This window comes from Quercus lobata, chromosome 6 (assembly GCF_001633185.2).
Source record: "Quercus lobata isolate SW786 chromosome 6, ValleyOak3.0 Primary Assembly, whole genome shotgun sequence".
Classification (NCBI taxonomy): Eukaryota; Viridiplantae; Streptophyta; class Magnoliopsida; order Fagales; family Fagaceae; genus Quercus; species Quercus lobata.
In genome coordinates, this window is record NC_044909.1 from 28,280,032 (window position 1) to 28,299,122 (window position 19,091).

The 19,091-nt window shown below is 36.4% G+C and overlaps 1 protein-coding gene across 1 annotated transcript; it reads right to left on the minus strand.

The window, feature by feature from the left end:
* Positions 1-297: 297 nt before the first annotated feature.
* On the minus strand, positions 298-987 carry LOC115950072. The gene has a single exon (XM_031067320.1). It carries the CDS (start codon positions 985-987, stop codon positions 298-300), a length of 690 nt encoding a protein of 229 aa, XP_030923180.1.
* Positions 988-19,091: the final 18,104 nt, after the last annotated feature.

A 19,091-nucleotide genomic window follows, 5' to 3' on the forward strand; every position in this document is an offset into this window, starting at 1 on the left:
GTGGTGAAGTCGACGTACATCTTCTTTTGAGAATCCAATGACGAGACCTTCTGGCTGCCCTATCTTTGGCACGGTGCTGGTCAGCTAGGCACTTTGGACCATCTTGAGATAAGTCTTACGGGCCTTCTTTGACGACCCAGTAGTCGTCGTTCCCCTTATGACCATCCTGATGTCTCCTATGGGGGGCCTAGGGTGTTCATTATCCCGTTGGCAGGGCTGCTCTTGAGGAGGTGGATCCGCCCTCTCCTTTCTAACGAACTTCTGCAATTTCTCTTGCTTGATAAGGGCCTCGATCTGCTACTTTAGGTTGTAACAATCGGCCGTGTCATGAACATGGTCACAGTGGAAGCGGCAATATTTGTCCCTTGAGCGCTTGTTAGGATCTCCCTTCAGCTTTCCGAGGTAGGTCAGGGCTTCCTCGTCCTTTATTTGTATTAGGACTTGGTCTATTGGGGCAGTTAACGGGGTGAAGGTTATGAACCTCCCTCTTAGGGGCCTGGAGCACCTTTCATCCCTTTGGTCTCTTGTTCTTGCCTTCTTCCGCCCTTGGTCTTGCTGCGTGTCTTCTTGTCTCTCCCTTTTCTTGGGCTTTTCCTTTTGGGCCAGCAGCGCGTCTTCAGCATTCATGTACTTGGTGGCCCTATAAAGTACTTCTGACATGGTCTTCGGGTCGTTCTTGTATAGGGAGAACAAAAACTTTTCCTTCTGTAGCCCATTCGTGAAGGCCGCTACAAGTATCTTGTCGTCAGCTTCGTCAATTGAGAGTGCTTCCTTATTGAAGTGGGATATGTAGGATCTCAGTGTCTCATCCTCTCGTTGCTTGATGCTCATCAAGCAAGCTGTAGATCTTTTATACTTGTGTCCCCTGATGAAGTGCGCGGTAAACTGAGCGCTCAACTCTTTGAAAGTGCTGATGGAGCCAGGCGTTAAGCGACTGAACCAAATTCTTGCCACACCCTTCAACGTCGTGGGGAAGGCCCTACACATGATTTCATCAGCTACTCCTTGAAGGCGCATCAAGGTCTTGAAGGTCTCTAGGTGATCTAAAGGGTCCTTGACTCCGTCGTAGCTATCTACCTGTGGCATGTGAAATTTATGCGGTAGAAGGAAAGAATTGACGGAGGCAGTGAACAGTGAGTCAGTTCGGTTAACGAGATCATCAAGATTGCTGGACACTCGCCCTTTGAGGGTGTTCATCATAACTTCCATCTATTCCTTTATAGCCTGTATCTTTGCGGCAACCGACGGCGGAGTCACATCCGTGAGGGATGGAAGGCTCACATTTTGTCACTCCGGTCTGCTTGGGGCGTTACTACCCTCCGGTCCTTCCTGATCTCGCCGCTTGGCGCTGGTATCCTCCTGGTCTTCTTCCTGAGCACCGTGTTCTGCCTTCCGTCGTAGCTGTTCTTCCAAAATCTGGTTTTGCTTGGTGAGGCGCTCCACAGCCGCGTCTAGAGTCTGCACTTGTCTCTTGAGAGCAGATGGTCGCGGCTCGTCTTCGTGAACGTTGTTGTGGTTGCCATTGATTGAGTAAGTACCATGCAACTCTTTGTCTGGGAAGCGCTTGTTATGACTAATAAATTTAGTCAAACAAACTTTTTCCATAGACGGCGCCAACTGATGATGCCAAAAAAAGTCACCAGTGAGCCACAGGTACTTGCGCACTCCCAATAGCACTTGCACAACACAAAAGAGAAGACCTTACAGAGAGCATCGGTGTGGTGCCGGCCAAGTACCCTCTGAAGGTCAAGTTAGAACTTCTTACAACTCTAGAGTGCTAGAGATGAGTGAATTATGTGTACCTTGGCTAGTGAGGGTATTGGGGCTTTTATAGTAGTAAAAGGTTGACATCTCTTCGTTGGTGCAGAAATCTTTTCCTTATAGGAGTCTTCTTAGGCGTATTTGGTGGGATCCTTTCCTTATAGGGATCCTTTGAATAGCATCAAACGTGGAGGGTAAGGCATTTCCTTATATATGCAATCGTGGGCAGCAAGTAAACTTGCATCAAGGTCGTCGGCTTATCTTATTTCCTTCAGCCTTATTGGCGTCAGTTTGTTGATGTCGTTAGCCTTTAGGTGTCTCTTGCGGACTTCCCCCACTGCCCCAATTTAGAACATCATTCGTTGACTACTACAAGAGGAAGCTGACGGTTGTAACCATACCCGTTAGCTTGATGCTTTATCTACAACCGTCAGCTTTATAAGTACTATTTTTATCCTCATCAAACAAAATAATGCTTTTTTTTTTTAATACTATGCTAGCTAGGATTTTTATTATTTTTTTGAAAGTTAGAGCATTCATAGTAGTGGTGCTAAAAAATTTAGCTTTTAGCACATCAAAAGGCTAATTTATCTATTTTACCACCTCACTTTACAATACACCCAACATCAAAAATTGTTTTTTTTACCACTTCATTTAAAATAATTTAAACAACTCATTAAAATAATAAAGGAAGAGAGAGAATTTGAGTTTTTAATTGAAGGTAGAGAGACAATCTTAATAAAATATTTTATTTTATTTTTAACAACTTGCTACAGTCAACTGGTATTTATACCAATTTACTGTAGTTGCAAAAAAAATTAACTTTAGCTTCTCCAATAACACATTGTTTTTTGGTTCTTTGGTAGTAAAATAGATTTTTTTTTTTTTTGGGCTAAAATACAATCACAATTGTGAATGTTTTTATTGTTTTTGTTAAGTATTTTAATTGGATAGTTACTAGTTGGAGGGGGGCCTAAGGTTTTGGAAGGGGCCCAACTAAAAAATGATGTATATAATTTGTTTTTGTTTTTGTTTTGTTTTTTGTTTTTTGTTTTTTTTTTTTTTAATTTGGACCGAGGGGCCCGAGCCCCCACCTAGGTCCATCCCTGGGCCATCACTGACCCATAAAGTAGAGGCCAGGGAAAGATAATAAACTGCACAAGGCCTAGGCCAGTTAGGTCTAGACTTAAGGTCCCAAATAAAAATGCCCATCTCAATATTTTTTTTTTAAAGAAAAAATCCAATTATTGTGAGTGAATAATTGGTCTAAAAAAAATTCACACACCAATAAAGAGACCCATCCTAATAATTGTTTTGGTATAATATTATTTTTTAATTAGAATTGATAAAATACTACTTAAGATTGACTAAATTAGCTATATTATCGATTGAAATGACATGTTAGAAAAATTTAAATACAAAAGCTTAATTAATAATTTTGTATCTTGAGATACAAAATTGTTAATTAAATATAAAAAAAATCCTCATTTGTAAAACCTAAGGCCTCAAATTTTATTGAGCTGGTTCTAAATATAAAACAAAGTCATATATAAGAACCAAAGACCTTTTTGACTATGCATCTTATAACTGGCTTACATAAGGGTGTCCAAGCGGCCCGCCCAACCCGACCAACCTACACAGGTCCGACCTGCTGCCACCTGATCCAACAACTCTAGTGGTCGGACGTGAGTTCCAACCTCTCTAACTTGACCCCGGTGGGTTGGTTCCGGATTTCCTCTTTTAAAACAGGTCAAACTTGACCTACCTTTAAGCTTCAACCTTTCAAGCAATTTATTAAGCATTCCAGACCAAATTCGGCGAAATCTTGTCAAGATCTGTCAAGATCTGGTCTAGATTCTTCAATATCTAGCGAGATCTTGCCGTTGTTCGATGAAATCTAGGCCAGATCTTGACAAATTCTGCCAGATTTCGGCCAGATCTCGACAGATTTGGCCAGATATTGACGAATTCGGCCAAATATCGGCCCCGGTGATAAAACCCGAGACTGACCCAATAAAACCCGAAACCGACGAGACCCAAACTGGAAGATCCGGCCAAATCATCCGAACCAATTTTGGGTTATATTATCCATAGTTTAAAAACCGAACCGGACCGACAAGTCCAACTGGTTGAACCAAGAACTAGCCACTAGTTTGGTCTAGGAAAACCCCCCAAAAACTAGTCAAAATTGGATTGAACTAGGAATCGGAGGAAAATTTGGTTTTGCCCCCAGTTCGATTTTTAAAACCGTGATATTTTCATCCACCCGAATTTTTCGGGTCAAGTCCGAGTTGGACACAAACCTAACTTGGCTTGACCCATAGATAGTCCGCTTACACCACTTAGAGATAAAATCCTGAAATACTCATTTTCCATTTTTGTGGTTGATTTGGTCAACTAGCTAGCCAGATTGTCAATTGACCCCCATTTACTCCCCTCAGCTTATAAATAAGACACTCCACCTTCATTTTAAAGGATCAAGAAATCTCTATACCTAAACTGTCGATTAAACTATAGGCCTAATCCCAAGGTGGTAGGGAAGGACTTTAAAGAGCTTGGCTTATATTTCTTGTTAAGGGGTGTCCACGGGTCAATTTGGATCGGATGGGGAAAATCAAAACTAGCAGCCGACTCGAAAGGAGCATCGGATCAGCCAAGTCGGGTCTCATTGGGTGTCGGGTAAGTATCGGTCTAAGTTGAGTTGCAGATAAGGGCCGAAATGTTGTTGGATCTAGTTGAAATCTAGCTAGATCTAGTCGAGATCTCGCTTGATCTAGCTAAGATTCTACTAGATCTGGCTGAGATATCTATATATCGATGGAGATAATTTTTAGCCAAAATTTGCAATTTGTGACAAGGAGAGAACCAATCTTTGGGCGGGTCATATTTGTTAGTTTCTTAGACGGCCAAATCATAACTCGAAACGAAGGGATTGGGTCCTGACACCAACGATCCACAATCTATCTAATCACCACTTGAATTAGGCAATTATCAGGTCAACAAGCATCGGGTGCAGGTGGGTGGTGGACAACCCTAGTTCTTGTCTCTTCGAAGTTGCTAACCCTATTTGGCCCTTTCTAGATTCCATTCCCACCACATCAATAACTTTTTGTAATTCATAGGTCTGCCTTATTAATTGTCTTTCTTAAGCAAAGAAATGAACTGTTTTTTAAATTTCTTGGATCACAAAAAAACTTTCCAATGAAATTTTGGAATAAGAATGTTGTCCGAGGAAGACAGTGTATTGTCGTGTTTTCCATTTCATTATTCTTCTTACTCCAAAAAAAAAAAAAAAAAAAAGTAAATTCATCACTTGCTTCCGTGTTACTCCGTGTAGAACTCCAAAATAATTGATAAACCAACAAAAATTAGGAGAGGATTCACTAGAACAAATACGGGCTGCCCGCATGTTAGTCCCTTTCCTATTTTTCATTTGTTTTTATTTTTTATTATAACATTTTCATTTTTTTATTAAGTTAGAAAAGAAACTCTAAACCCTTAAAAAAAGTGTTTGAAAAATGCTAACACGACTGAAAGGCTTAAACAGAATAATTCATAATAGAAGAAATTTTTTGGACAACAAAATCTTAACACATTTTCATTAAACTATTATTTTTGATTGTGATGGATTCAATTTAGTGTTTTATTATTTTATTTTGACCTATGAAAAATTAACACGTTAACTGTTGCGAAAATATTGTGACAATTAATATATCTCTTGTAGAACTCAACATCATTAGCATCATTGAAAGATTAATCCTATAATTCACGCACCTGGCTTAAACCGATCAATTGGTTTAACTGTTTAATTAAGGTTGTACATCAAGTAGGACAAAAAAAGTTCCACGTGCACTGCCCCTAAAAAAAATTAACTGTTTAATTAAGGTTGTACATCAATTAGAACAAAACAAGTTCCACGTGCACTCCCCCTAAAAAAATAGTATGAATCATCCCAAGAAAACTGTGCTGAATCTACGTACAGCTTAATTTCCAGGAAATTGTCTTACCCGATTTTCAACTTGGCCATGTTCAGTTCCTCACTTCAAAAGCAAGCCAACCTTTCTCTTTTTCAGTAAAGTAAGTTTGATTACAACCCTATTTTTGATATTGACCATGTTCATTCCCCCACTTTCTAAAGCCAGCTAATTAATCTTGGATAATAATTGTATAAATACACCAGATCTTAGCTTATTCCCACATAAAATTTTTTTCCCCTTAGCTGGTTGTGAGCTAGTTAGCTCTCTTGGTTTACTTTCAAAATTAATTTTCCTCTCTATTATTTTTATCAACCATGGTTGAAGTTCAGTTAAGCAGTAAGATCGTGGCTAGTAGAAGTAGAATCCCTTCATCAAAGAGCTTCACAAGAAAGTGTTCCTCCTTGGTTAAGGAACAACGAGCCAGAATTTACGTTCTCCGACGCTGTGCCACCATGCTTTTGTGCTGGTATATTCATGGAGATGACTAGCTTCGCATTCGTTACTTTTCTTTTTCTTTTTCATTTTTTTTTCCTTTCTTTTCTTCCCCCCAAAAAAAAAATAAAAATAAAAATAAAACCCTTCCTACGGACACAACTATTTCTGTGACAAATTTCACAGTTGTCAACTGTGGGGGTGGATACTAACCAACACTTATAAATCCATCACTTTTTATTCATCACTCACAGTTGATCACTATCGGTAAAATTTGTCTCAGGAAAAAAAAAAAAAGTTGTGTACGTAGATAGCATATTATTGTTTCGTCTCAGGAAAAAAAAAAAAAAGTTGTGTACGTAGATAGCATATTATTGTTTCGTTTCAGCTTTGTCCATGCCAGTCCGGTTTGGTTTGGTTTGGTTTTATGGGCAGTGGGTGTGGCCTTCATTACTCTCGATCATGTGCTATTCACTTTTTGACCCAATTGGTGACATCCCAATGGGTTTACATTACAGGGCACAGGTGATCTGGGTCTCGCTGCATTCTTGCTTTTGAATCAAACCATTCAATTCATTAGTCACGGTGGGCTTAATTTTTGTGTCTTCAAAGTTTAAAGTCGTGGTGGAATGTGTCACAAAGTATGTAAAGGTTTATTATATATAAACTTGATCTTCACTCTTTTTTATTCCTCTCCACTTCCGGGACTACAATAAAACCAAATCATGTGCTCGGTTATATGTGGTTTACTTGAATGTTAAATTTTTGTTTTTTTGGAAAAAAAATGTCGCTTGTATGTAAAGTTTCAAGTCGTGATTCATAATAAATAAAATGGTTCCTTTCTTCGTCAATTTAATTATTTTGTTATTTTCCAAATATTAGTTGGTTATATTACTAGTAATTAATAATTACTATCCAATTATATTTGTAGATGAACTTTTTGTTGCACCTGACATTTTTTTTTTTTTTGACTGAACCTGACATTTATTACTCGTTTATTACTGTTAAGCGTTTTAACTATGTATTTCGATCATTGGACATGACCAGGTTCGGTGGGAGTTTGGTAAACTCACAAAATAGCCAGTCAACCTTTTTCGTTTAGTAACTTGGCTTTTAAATTGACCTACATGTTAAAATGGTCAATTAATTTATCATGTACCAACCCTTTTAAAGGGAGGGTAAATTGGTATTTTAATGTTAAATTTCATTTGAATTTACTCCGAACAAACAAAAAAAATGGTTAAGTGTTACAAAGTTATAACTTAATTTGGGGGTTCAATTGTGTATTTCAAACTTCTTTATTAATGGATATTTAGATTAGTTTGTCTCCCTACAAATATATAAGCTATGTTAGTGAGTAGGAGAGGAAAGGTTTTAGTTGATTTACAAATTTTACACTCGTTCGTGGCTATCCAAGTGGTGCTTTTCCCTTTCATGTTAGGAGCTATGCTCTGTTTCTTGGTCCAAAAACAGAGGTTTTTTTAAGCCGGTCAAATTTTCATTAGGTGAGGATGAGGACTGGATAGAGCGTTTTGTTAGATGATATTCCTCTCAGGTTAATGAATTTAGTTTAAGTTAATATATATCCAATACTCATAATGCCAGCAATCAAGGAGTACACCACGCGTCAGTTCAAAGTTAACATGCAATGGGATTAATGTGGCCATGTTGAAATGGTTCTTACTAAATCATATACTTAGAGTTTCTCAAAAAAAAAAAAAAAAAAATCATAAATAGTACCAAAAATATAACCAACAACGTTGATTGGGATACGCTTATTTTGCTGAAACTAAAAACTTTTTGCTGAAAGTACTGTAGATAAAAGTAAAAGTTAGTTGAAATAATATTATGGAACCCATAAATAGTGAAAGCTCAAAAATGTGTGAAAATACAAGAGCTATTTAGACCCCCAAAACAAAGTTACAGCTCGATTGATTTTACTCTAATTTAATACTAAGTGCAGAATAGAGTAAATGTGAGCGGATAAACAAACAAACAAACTACTCTAACCCATAATCATTATAATACAGCAGTAAAATGAAAGGTAAAAGAGCAGGAAAGAAGAATGCAAATACAAGATAACACGCTAATGTGTTATTGAAGAGGAAACCGAAAAACTTGGCGAAAAATTTCTTTGCTGCCCTCCAAGCGGTAATCGATCCACTAGACAATCAGTTGGGATATACGAATAGCAAAAGACCCTCCAAGTTTAGTCTATCCAATGCACCTAAGCCCTCTAAGCTCCTACTCCAACAAAGCTTCTCGGAACCATATCTTGTCTAGCTCTCCAGGTCCTACAATACACCCGATTGCATCCGCCAAAACTTGGCTTCTTCCAATGCTTCCCAGCAGCACCAAAACCTCACTAGACACTCTGAAATGGTGTAGTAAGTGTTTGGGTTATAAACCTCTCAAGGCTATGAAAATGGAGAGGTAGGACTTGAGGAAAATCCACAAGTAATTGTAGAGAATTGTGGGTATAACAATCTCTAACTCTCAAGATTTATGGTTAGAGTTTTCTCTTAGAAGCACTCCTCAACATATGTGGGTAATGGGGGTATATAGTGTGGGCAAGGATAGAGTGTATCAAAAATGACAATCTGGCAAAACAGAATGTTTCGCGGGTGTCTCGCTGGAAGGCCTTACCCGTGAAACACTTGCAAAAACTAGTTGTCTCTATCCTATCCTGACTCTTCGCATTCCAATTATGTGCAGGGCACATGCATTATTTCGCGGGAAGCTTACTCATGAGCTACCTGTGAAAATATCTTCAGTCTTCAATTAGGCTTGAGTCTTCACACTTTCTTTCTCTCACACATAACCCTTACAAATAAAACCCACGTGAAATACAGGGTACATAAGATTGAACAAAATTACAATCAAATTTGGCACGGAATTAAAACTAACAAAAACATAGTTGTAAATTATAACTTTACAAATAGTACTAAAAAGTACAGTAGGACCTATAAGTAGTAACAAAAATAAACTAATTAGTAAAATAAATTGGCTTTTTAATTTGGAGCCAAACGCACACTTAGAACACTAGCATCTGGGGATGGAAACCGGTTGCTATTTTACCATCTAAAAACCTACTTTATCTATTATACCAACTCATTTTACAATACACTCCTACATCTCAATTTTTTTTTTTTTTTTTTTTTTTTACATACAACCCAATAAAATAATATAAGTTATCTAATAAAATAATAAAAAGCATTATTCTCTCTCTTTCCTCTCACTCTATTTTTCTCTTCACCCACAACCACAAATATAGCCAACCACCACACCTCAACCACAAATATAACCAACCACCACACACCCACCATCAAAACTAGCCACCTTCACCACAACCCACAACCAACCTCCACCACCACCGCCACCACAATCACAATCACAGTCAACCAACAACACCACCAACATCAGCAGCCACCACTGCCAAATCCATACCCACAAACCCAAATAAATAAATAAATAAAAACCAAATTAGATCCATTTTCTACCACAACCTCCAAACCCAAGACCCGTGGTGGCCCACGATAAGCAAAATCATGGCCACCCACAAGCACCAATGGCCCCACGAGCACCTCTGTAAACCCACTTTTGTAAACCCACTTTCGTAAAACCAGCCACCTCCGTAAACCCACCTTCATAAACCCAACCATCTCCACCATCACCACAACAACCCCACTGCCACCACCATGAACCTGCAGATGCATTAATACCCACAACAAAAAATCAAAGCAAAAGCAAAAACCAAACCCAATCTGAGAGAGAGAAAGAGAGAGAATTGGAGAGAATCAAAGTGAGAGAAAGAGAGAGAATCGGAGTAAGGCTAATCTCCAGTCATCAACACCAATCTCACCACCACCACGCCATCGATGCCGATCGTCGACGCCGATCTGAGAGAGAGGTTAGTCTGAGAGAGACACTGCAATCGAGAGAGGGGAGAAAGAAAGGAAGATGAGAAATGAGATTGAGAGGTGAGGAGTACGTGTGATTGAAAGAGAGAAAAACATCATATATTTTTAATTAAAATAATATTTTTTGTGTTTACATCTCTAGCTACAGTTGGTTCTATATATAAGAACCAATTGTTCACAGGTTGTAAAAAATTATAGAAACTCATACTCTGATCGAGCATGTTTTTGAGGTTTTGGTTGTAAAATAGCAACTGCTAGCGTTCTTATTGTACCATTATTATTAAGTTAACAATGAAGTAAAAATTTTCAGGTTCAAAAAATATACTATTATCTATTACCTATTAAAAATTTATAAAGTGTTTTATGTATATAAGATAATAGATACATAAAAATTAACTCACGAGTCACAACACATGATCTTTCACAATAATTGAAATTGATTTTTCTCATATCACTTCATTTCTTAATTAAGTCTTTTTTACAATCTTCTACTAAACCAAGTTTAAAATTTCTCACCATTTCAGCTTAGAGTAGTAGGCCTATAGCCGATGGCCCAATGAGTCATTATACAACATTTCAAATATATTTTTATATTTTTTATACTTTTATATTGAGTTAACCTCACAGTTTATTTTGAGTACATTGAGTAATTTCTTGAATCATAAATAAATAAATTGATTAATCTCTTCAATTAATTTTTATTTAATATGAATTGATTATCATTATTTATTTATTATATAGTTATTTATTTATTTTTATTAATATGGACTAATATTGTTTAGATTAATTTTGTTTTTAATCATAATCTTGCCCCTCCTCTAAACTAAAATCTTGGCTTCGCCACTGATTTTGATAGTTCAAAGGATAAAATGTAAAATAAGGTATAGTTTAGAATGAAAAAATAAAAAAAATAAAAAATTCTATAAATTCTTAATAAGATTAATTAGAACAAACGTATGAGAAATAATGAAGTATTACAGCATCAACAATACATCATGTAATTATTTTAAAAAAAATTAAAAATGACATCATGTAAGTACACTGAGTATTAGTAAACAAAATAGTGCCCAGTAATAACTACAATCATTAAGGTAACAAAGTAATAATACAGGGCTAAATTAATAAAGGCGAAAATACTCTTTTGATCCCAATATTTTGGGTCAATTCTCGTCTTGGTCCCTATTATTTTGAAGTATCCTATTTTAGTCCCTGAAAATTAATTGAAAACCGTTATCATTTTAGTCCCTGTTATTATCTCGATAACAAAAATATCCTACGTGACAAATAGAGTGTCTTGCTTATTGACATAACGTTAACATGATCATTAAAATATTATTAAAAAAATTTATCTGGGCATTTAAAAGTGCTACTTCAGCATTTTAATTAAAAAAATTAAAAAAAACAAAAAAATTTTAATTCCTCAATTTTAATTTTAATTGAAAAAAAATAATTAATTACTCTTTCAATTTTAAAGATTGAGAAAAAAATTTGTACTAACTTCCCCAACTCTTTTTAAAATTTCTTGGAAATCAAACACAACATCACAAAAATTAAAGTGATCAACCTTTAAATTTATCAATAGCCATAATGCTACACATTTTGCTCATTACAGCCATAGTGCCACACTTCAGTTAGTTTTCATTTTCCTATCTCTCCATCTCTCTCGTCTAAAGCTCTCTTTCTTGGATCAAAATCTCTCTCTTTCGACTTTCTCTCACTTCTTGTTGGGATAGGCTTCTAGGATATGGCTTTGATCAGGTTTTAGAGAGAGAGAGAGAGAGAGAGAAAGGGGCTGAGATCGGTGTTAGTGATTGTGAAGCGGTGGTCGGTCCAGTGGAGGGTGAGGGCCGATTGTTGGTTGGGTTTGTTGTTGGTGTTGGTTGCAATGGCTTGATGTGTCCATTGGTGACTGATCGGTGGTGGTGGACTGTCTACCATGACTTTGAGGTTTCTGGTGATGGGTGGTTTGATCTGTTCAGGTTTGGCTTCTCAGTTGGATATGTTTGTACCGAGAAATTGAAAGAATTGGTTGGGTTTTCATTTCATTATGTTTATATCAAGAAATTGAAAGAATCGGATGGGCTTTGGATTTCATTTGAAAGAATCGATTTGTACTGGGAAATTGAAAGTGTGTATTGTTGAAGATCTTTATGCTTTGAATTTTTTATTTGTAAATTTGTTGAAGATCTTTGTACTTGTGCATGTTCTATGTGTTTCCTTGTTGGGTTTATGGGTTTATTTGTTGGGTTCAATTTGCGTCAAGCTTTGGTTTAATTTGATAGAGGTTTTGGATTGCAAAGTCTTTTCTGGGTTTCAATGTTTTGGTTTCCTGGGTTTATGGGTTTATTTGCTAGGTTCGATTTTCTTGAGGATTTGGTTTGTTTTGCTGGAGGTTTTAGATTTCCCTGTTTTTTTGGGTTTCAGTGTTTTGGTCATTTGATGGGTTTGGTTGCTAAGAAAATGCAAGAATAAAAAAGAAAATCTTGATTTTTAAATTTTCTAGGCAACCAAACATGTTATTTGGATAAGAAAATGAAGAACATGAACAATAATGTTCTTTAGAAGAACATTAACAATGAAAAGTCATGTTGGGGAAGAACATGAAATCTTCCAAAATAATAATGAAAATATTTTTTTTTCTAATTTAATTATTTTATTTTATTTGTTAAAAAATCAGAAGTTTAGAATTATGTTTTTATTATTTTTTTTACATGGATTTTTCATTAATTAAAAAGCTGATGTGGCATTTTAAATACCCAAATAATTTTTTTAATATTATTTTAATGGCCACGTCAGGATTATGTTAGCAAGCAGGGCACTTCATCTGTCATGTAGGATATTTCCGTTACTGAGATGATGACAAAGACTAAAATGGTAATAGTATTCAATTTTTAGTGACTAAAATAGGTGTTTCAAAAAGTATGGACCAAAATGAGAATTGGTTTAAAATGTAGAAACTAAAAGTGCATTTTTGTCATTAACAAAAGAATAGTTATATATGTTTACACTTCGTTTGTTCCGATGAAAACCTATTGTGAAGATAGTTTTCTCTCTCTCTCTCTCTCTCTCTCTCTCTCTCTCTCTCTCTCTCTATATATATATATATATATATTTTTTTTTTTTTGGTGTGTGTGTTTTATAGCATTAGAAAAAATAAATCAAAAGAAAACTATTATTGGTCAATGAAAAATTCTACTAAAAATATAGGGATAATTATACTTTACCCATATGTGGTTTGCCTCTAATTTGATTTGCCTACCTGTGATTTAAATTTTGACACTTTATCCACCTATGATTCCCACCATTACTGTGTCATAACCCACATCTCTCTCAGCCATTACTCTAAAACAGAGTATGTCTAATTCGATTTGCCTACCCGTAATTTAAATTTTGACACTTTATCCACCTATAATTCTCACCGTTACTGTGCCATAACCCACCTCTCTCTCAGCCGTTACTCTAAAACAGAGTATGTAAAAAACAAAAGCCTAAACAGATCAAAACACTCTCACTCCCAAAACTCACTCCCTCCCATCCGGCTTGCTCACCAAACTAAGATCCTACAATGGGCTTCGCTTGAGATAACTGGGTTTTAATCGTGCATACAAACCGAGCCAAGGAAGAAGGAGACACAGTTGCTTCTCTGCTCAGCTATGGCAGGTAGATCAGAATTACCTAAGACAATGTAATGCGCTTCACTTCACTTGAGATAATTGAGTTTTGATCGTACATGCAAACCAAGCTGAGGAAGAAGGAGACATAGAGTCTCCTCTATTCAGCTGTTGCTGGTAGATCAAGATTATTACTTTTTAATTTTTGAAACCTAGGGTTTTAAATTGGGTTTTAAAATTCTTTCTTCCAAATTGGGTTTTTGCTTAACCATGGAACTGGTAGTGCTGTGATCTAATTGGTAATGCTTGTTAAACAACTATGTTTCAATTTCATCAAACTGGGTTTTTGCTTTCTAAAGTACAAGCTGTGATCTACCATGGAACTTGTTAAAACAACTGGTTTTTGCTTCCTAAAGTACAAGCTTTTTGTTCTATTAAATTTGAGGATTACTATGTTTTATATACTGTGATTATGTTTTGTGCCAACATATATACTCTGATTTTCAAACCAAATGTGAAAAAAAGGAATATGCTTGTCATAAAAATATGTTTTGTGCCAATTACATCCATTTTGAGTCATCAACAAAGGAATATGCTTGTCATATAAAAAAAAAATAAAAAATAAAAAGGGCAATGTAGACAGGTTCAATTCTAAGCTTTGCTTTCTCATGAAATTAGGTTTTTGCTTTTATTCTTCAATGTGGAGCTGCTGGACCATAGTATTGATTATTGTTTTTCTGCTTTCCCTTTCCATGGGTTTGTCTCCCAAAAACAGAATAAAAACTTTTAATAATATTGTTTGTTTCTGTGTTGTGCTTTGTGTGGACCATAGGACCACATAATACTTTTCCACACGCAAGCCCATCTTATACTTTATTTTGTTGTATTTTATATGCAGATGACTGACTTGACATTCAATTTTGAGATTCATCATGGTGGCCAGTTTGTGTGGAACCCATATTTGGTATATTTAGGAGGTAGTACTTCTTTTATTGATGAGGTTGACCTAGATAAACTTAGTTATTTTGAAATACAATATATTTGTTCTAATGTGGGGGCAGTTAGTACAAGTAGATTTCATTATCTTATTTCTGGAGGTAATTTGGAGCAAGGGTTAAGGGCTTATAAATGGAGATGATAATGTAGTTTATATGTGTGAGATTCATGCTGCATGGCCTACAAATAAGATAACACTATATGTTGAGGGTGGTGAGGAGCCACTTGCAGTTGAACAACCATTTGGTAATGAGGAAGTAGCAAATGATGATGATGTGCATGAGGCACCTCAGAATGGTGATGATGTGCATGAGGTGGGTCAGAATGATGATGATGTGCATGAGATGCATGAGGGAGGTAATGTGGATGCTGAAGAAGGTGGTGGACAAGATTTTGATTGGTTGGAGGAAGGGTTTGAGGGGCCAGATTTTGATGATGATGTATTTGGAAATGTAGATGATGGGCCATCTACACATGATGGAGTTAGTGTCAATGCAGCAGCCCCATATCGGCCCTCTGAGGGAGATGATGAGCCATCTACACATGAGGATCTACCTGTGTATGTAGCCCCACATAGGACTACTACAGTTGACAATGACCCACCTCCTGAAGAGGGTGAATGGATTGACCCACCTCTTGAAGATAACATGGAAAGTCTAGTAGGGTCTGATGATGATCAGCCAGCACCAATTGCTACAAAAGAACCTGAGTTTAATGTCCAAACTAACATGAGAAAACCAGAGTTAAAGAAAGGAATGAAGTTTCCAAACTCCAAGGTATTTAGGGAGACATTGAGGGAATATGCTATAAAGAAGCCAGTAGATATCAAGTTCAAGCTGAATGAGAAAAAGAAGATATCAGTTTATTGCATAAATGAATGTGGATGGAGGTGTTATGCATATCAACTATTTGGGGAGTTGACATTCCAAATAAAAACATTCAATCTAGAGTGCATCTGCCTTAAATCCTTCAAACACAGCCAAGTGACTTCAAGTTATGTTGCAATGCAGGAGTTTGACAAAAATCCCAATTAGAAAGTGGCTGGTGTTCAACATCATGTTAAGCAAACACTTGAAATTGACATAAGTTACAGTAAGGTGTATAGGGCAAAAAGGAAAGCTACCTACTTGATTACTGGGGATGAACAGCTGCAATATGGGAAGCTTAGGGATTATGCAGAGATGATAAGATTGAATGATAAAGGAAGTAGGGTTATTTTGCAAAGTGAAATGGAAGGTGAAAATGCACAGCCTAAATTTAAGAGAATGTATATCAGGTATAATGCACAAAAAGTTGGTTTTTTAGGAGATTGTAAACCAATCATTGGTTTAGATGGGTGCCACCTGAAAGGGAGAATTGAAGGGCAAATACTTTATGCCATAGCTAAAGATGCAAATGATAACATTTTCCCAGTTGCATTTGCCGTTGTTGAGCAAGAGAACAAAGATTCATGAGTATGGTTTCTACAACAGTTTTCAGATGACATTAGGAATCCAGAGCAACTTAATCTGGTCTTCATCACTGATAGACAAAAGGTATGACCTACAATTATACTAACATATTTAACCCACATATTTAAAGTTCAATAATACATACCTCAGTTCATTTCAACATGTTTAACTAACATATTTACTTGATCTGTTTTGTAGATGAATTAGGGCCTTATACCTACAATTGAGATGTTGTTCCCAACTTGTGAGCATAAGTATTATGTGAAGCATATCTATAATAATTTTAAAGTGGATCATAAGGGCTTGGAGTTGAAGGATGCATTGTGGAGATGTGCTGGAGCCACAACAATTAGAGAGTTTGAGAGAAGAATGCAGGAACCAAAGGATTTGGATGTCAAGGCATGAAAGTATCTTGCTAACATCAATCCTGCACAATGGTCTAAGTCTTACTTTAGTAGTAGAGTTGTGTGTGACTGTTTAGCTAATAACTTGAGTGAATCTTTTAATGCCATGATCTTAGAAGCTAGGGATAAGCCAATTTTAGCATGTTGGAGTGGATTAGAGTTAGGCTCATGACCAAACAATACAAAAAGATGAAAGGTATAGCAAAATACACTGGAAATGTGTGTCCTAATATTCAAGACAAATTAGAGAAGTTAAAATATGAATCTATACCTTTCAGTGCTACTCCAGTAGGCAGCTTCATGTATGAGGTTGATAATGGTCGTAAGAGACATGTGGTTGACTTGGCTAGGAAAGCATACAGTTGTAGGATTTGGGATTTGACAGGACTTCCTTATAAACATGGGATCTCTACTATTGTTAAGAACCTGGAGAAAGTGGAGGACTATGTGCATCATTGTTACTTAAAAGAGACATTTGTTGAAACTTACAAAGAGATAATACAGCCAATGTCTGGCCAGTCTGAATGGGTTGAGACTAACCAACTTGCTCTTATTGCTCCTCATGTGTATAAACCACCTAGCAAACCACCAAAGTAAAGAAAAAGAGATCTTGAAGAGCCAAGTAAGCCTTATAGAGTTTCTAGGATGAACAAGACAATCAAGTGTGGGAAGTGCTAGAAAGAAAGACATAATGCAAGAGGGTGCAAGGCAGATATCACTGGTGAAACTCCATGGCAGAGAAAAGATAGACTTGCTAAATCAAAAGCTGTAAGTATTTCCATGCTTTGAACTATATTCATTTCCTTAAGTATTTCATGTGTATATAACTTGTACAACCCTCTTTGTAGGCACAGGGCAGTAAATCTACAAAAACAAAGCAGACTGCAACACCTCAAACTGCATCTTAACCACCAAGTACTAGATCTTAGCCTACATACAGAGCTTTTGGTCAAACTGCATCTCAACCTGCACCAAACAATAGATCTGAGGCAGCAACTCAACCTTCAACTAGATTTAGGGCCAACTGGTTCTCTTCATCCTCACAACCGAACTTCTATACCCCTAGAGAGACATGGGATTCTTTACCATTTCAGGCATCTCTACTTTCTTCTATTTTTTTCCCCTCTTACTTGCTATTATTGGACCATCTTGCTAACTGTTGGATTTTGGTTATGCAGCCAAATGCATCTGTGAGCGCTAGTGGTGTACCAAGTCAAGGAAGTGGTCGTGGTGTTGCTAGGGGGTTTAAAGGAAAAAATTTTGGTGTATCAAGGCCAACAAAGTTTCAACAAGTTAGTGAAAAAGGAAAGAAGGCAGTTGGCAAGGGCACCAAAAGCAGTAAATGAAGATGGAAGATGTTAAAGTTTCAACCACTTTTTGTTATAGTTCCTATGCTTAATGTATTTGCTTAAGCATGGTCAAGTGTCAAAAACAATATTGACAATTTTGGTTGGAAGATGTGTATGTCTGATGTGTGGTGGACTAGTAGTTGAGTTTTGGTTGAAAGATGTGTAAAGTCACAGGATGTGCCAAAAACAATATTGACAATTTTGTATGCATGTGACATAAAGTCACAATGACTGTCTTCACTTTTATTAATGTTAATATGCATTGACATAGGATAAAGTATTTTGTTTTGTTGTGCTTCTCTTTGCTTTTGGTGGATTTACACAGGACTATGAGTTTGCTTGTCTTGTGCTTTTGGTGGATTTACATAGGTATATGTATTCACACAACAAATCATGTGTATGTGTAAAACATGTTCCATTTATGGGCATGTGTGCATTGACACAGCAAATCTTGTTCCATGTTCCATGTTCCATATATATTCCATTTATGGGTAGGGTAGGTGTGCATTGACACAGCAAACATGTTCCATATTCCATATATTAATCTTGCATTGACATAGGTGTATGTATTGAATCAACATGTTCCATTCATGTTATTAACATTTCCATATAACACTTTGTGCCAATATATATCAATCATAGAATTAAGGAAAAAAAAATATTATACTAAAGAATATTTACACAAAAACAACACTTTCCATTTCAGGAGATAGATACAATAATCAGGGACTTTGTATTTTAATTATCCAATAACATTTCAACATCCCCCCAAGCATCATGGTAGATTAAGGTTCCTTACTCTTACATTGTTGTTCACTGAGGTAAAACACAACAACAACATTACAAAAATGAAAAATAACCATGACAAAACTAGTGCCATCTTGTACAATCTCTCACTCTCTCTAACCCTCTTAAGTTTCTCCCTAACTTCTACATAAAGCTCATGAGTTTCTCTTTCCCTCCGGTTAGATCTTTCTTCCATTTCCCTAGTTGTCATTTCTTTTTAATTTGCAAGCTACAGTTCATTCCCAAGCATACTTATCCTTTCACGGTCACTCTTACAACTAAGGAATCTTCTTCCATAGTTACCAGCTTTTCGATTTGTTCGTAGGGCACAATTCTCAAGGGTACATAAATGACCATCTCCGGCACGGTAGAAACCACTAGTTGTAGAGCCATTGCCAGTTGAT

Excerpts from the sequence above, each read along its gene's own strand:
- LOC115950072 (XM_031067320.1), bottom strand. The coding sequence starts at position 987 with ATGTGTAGGGCCTTCCCCACGACGTTGAAGGGTGTGGCAAGAATTTGG.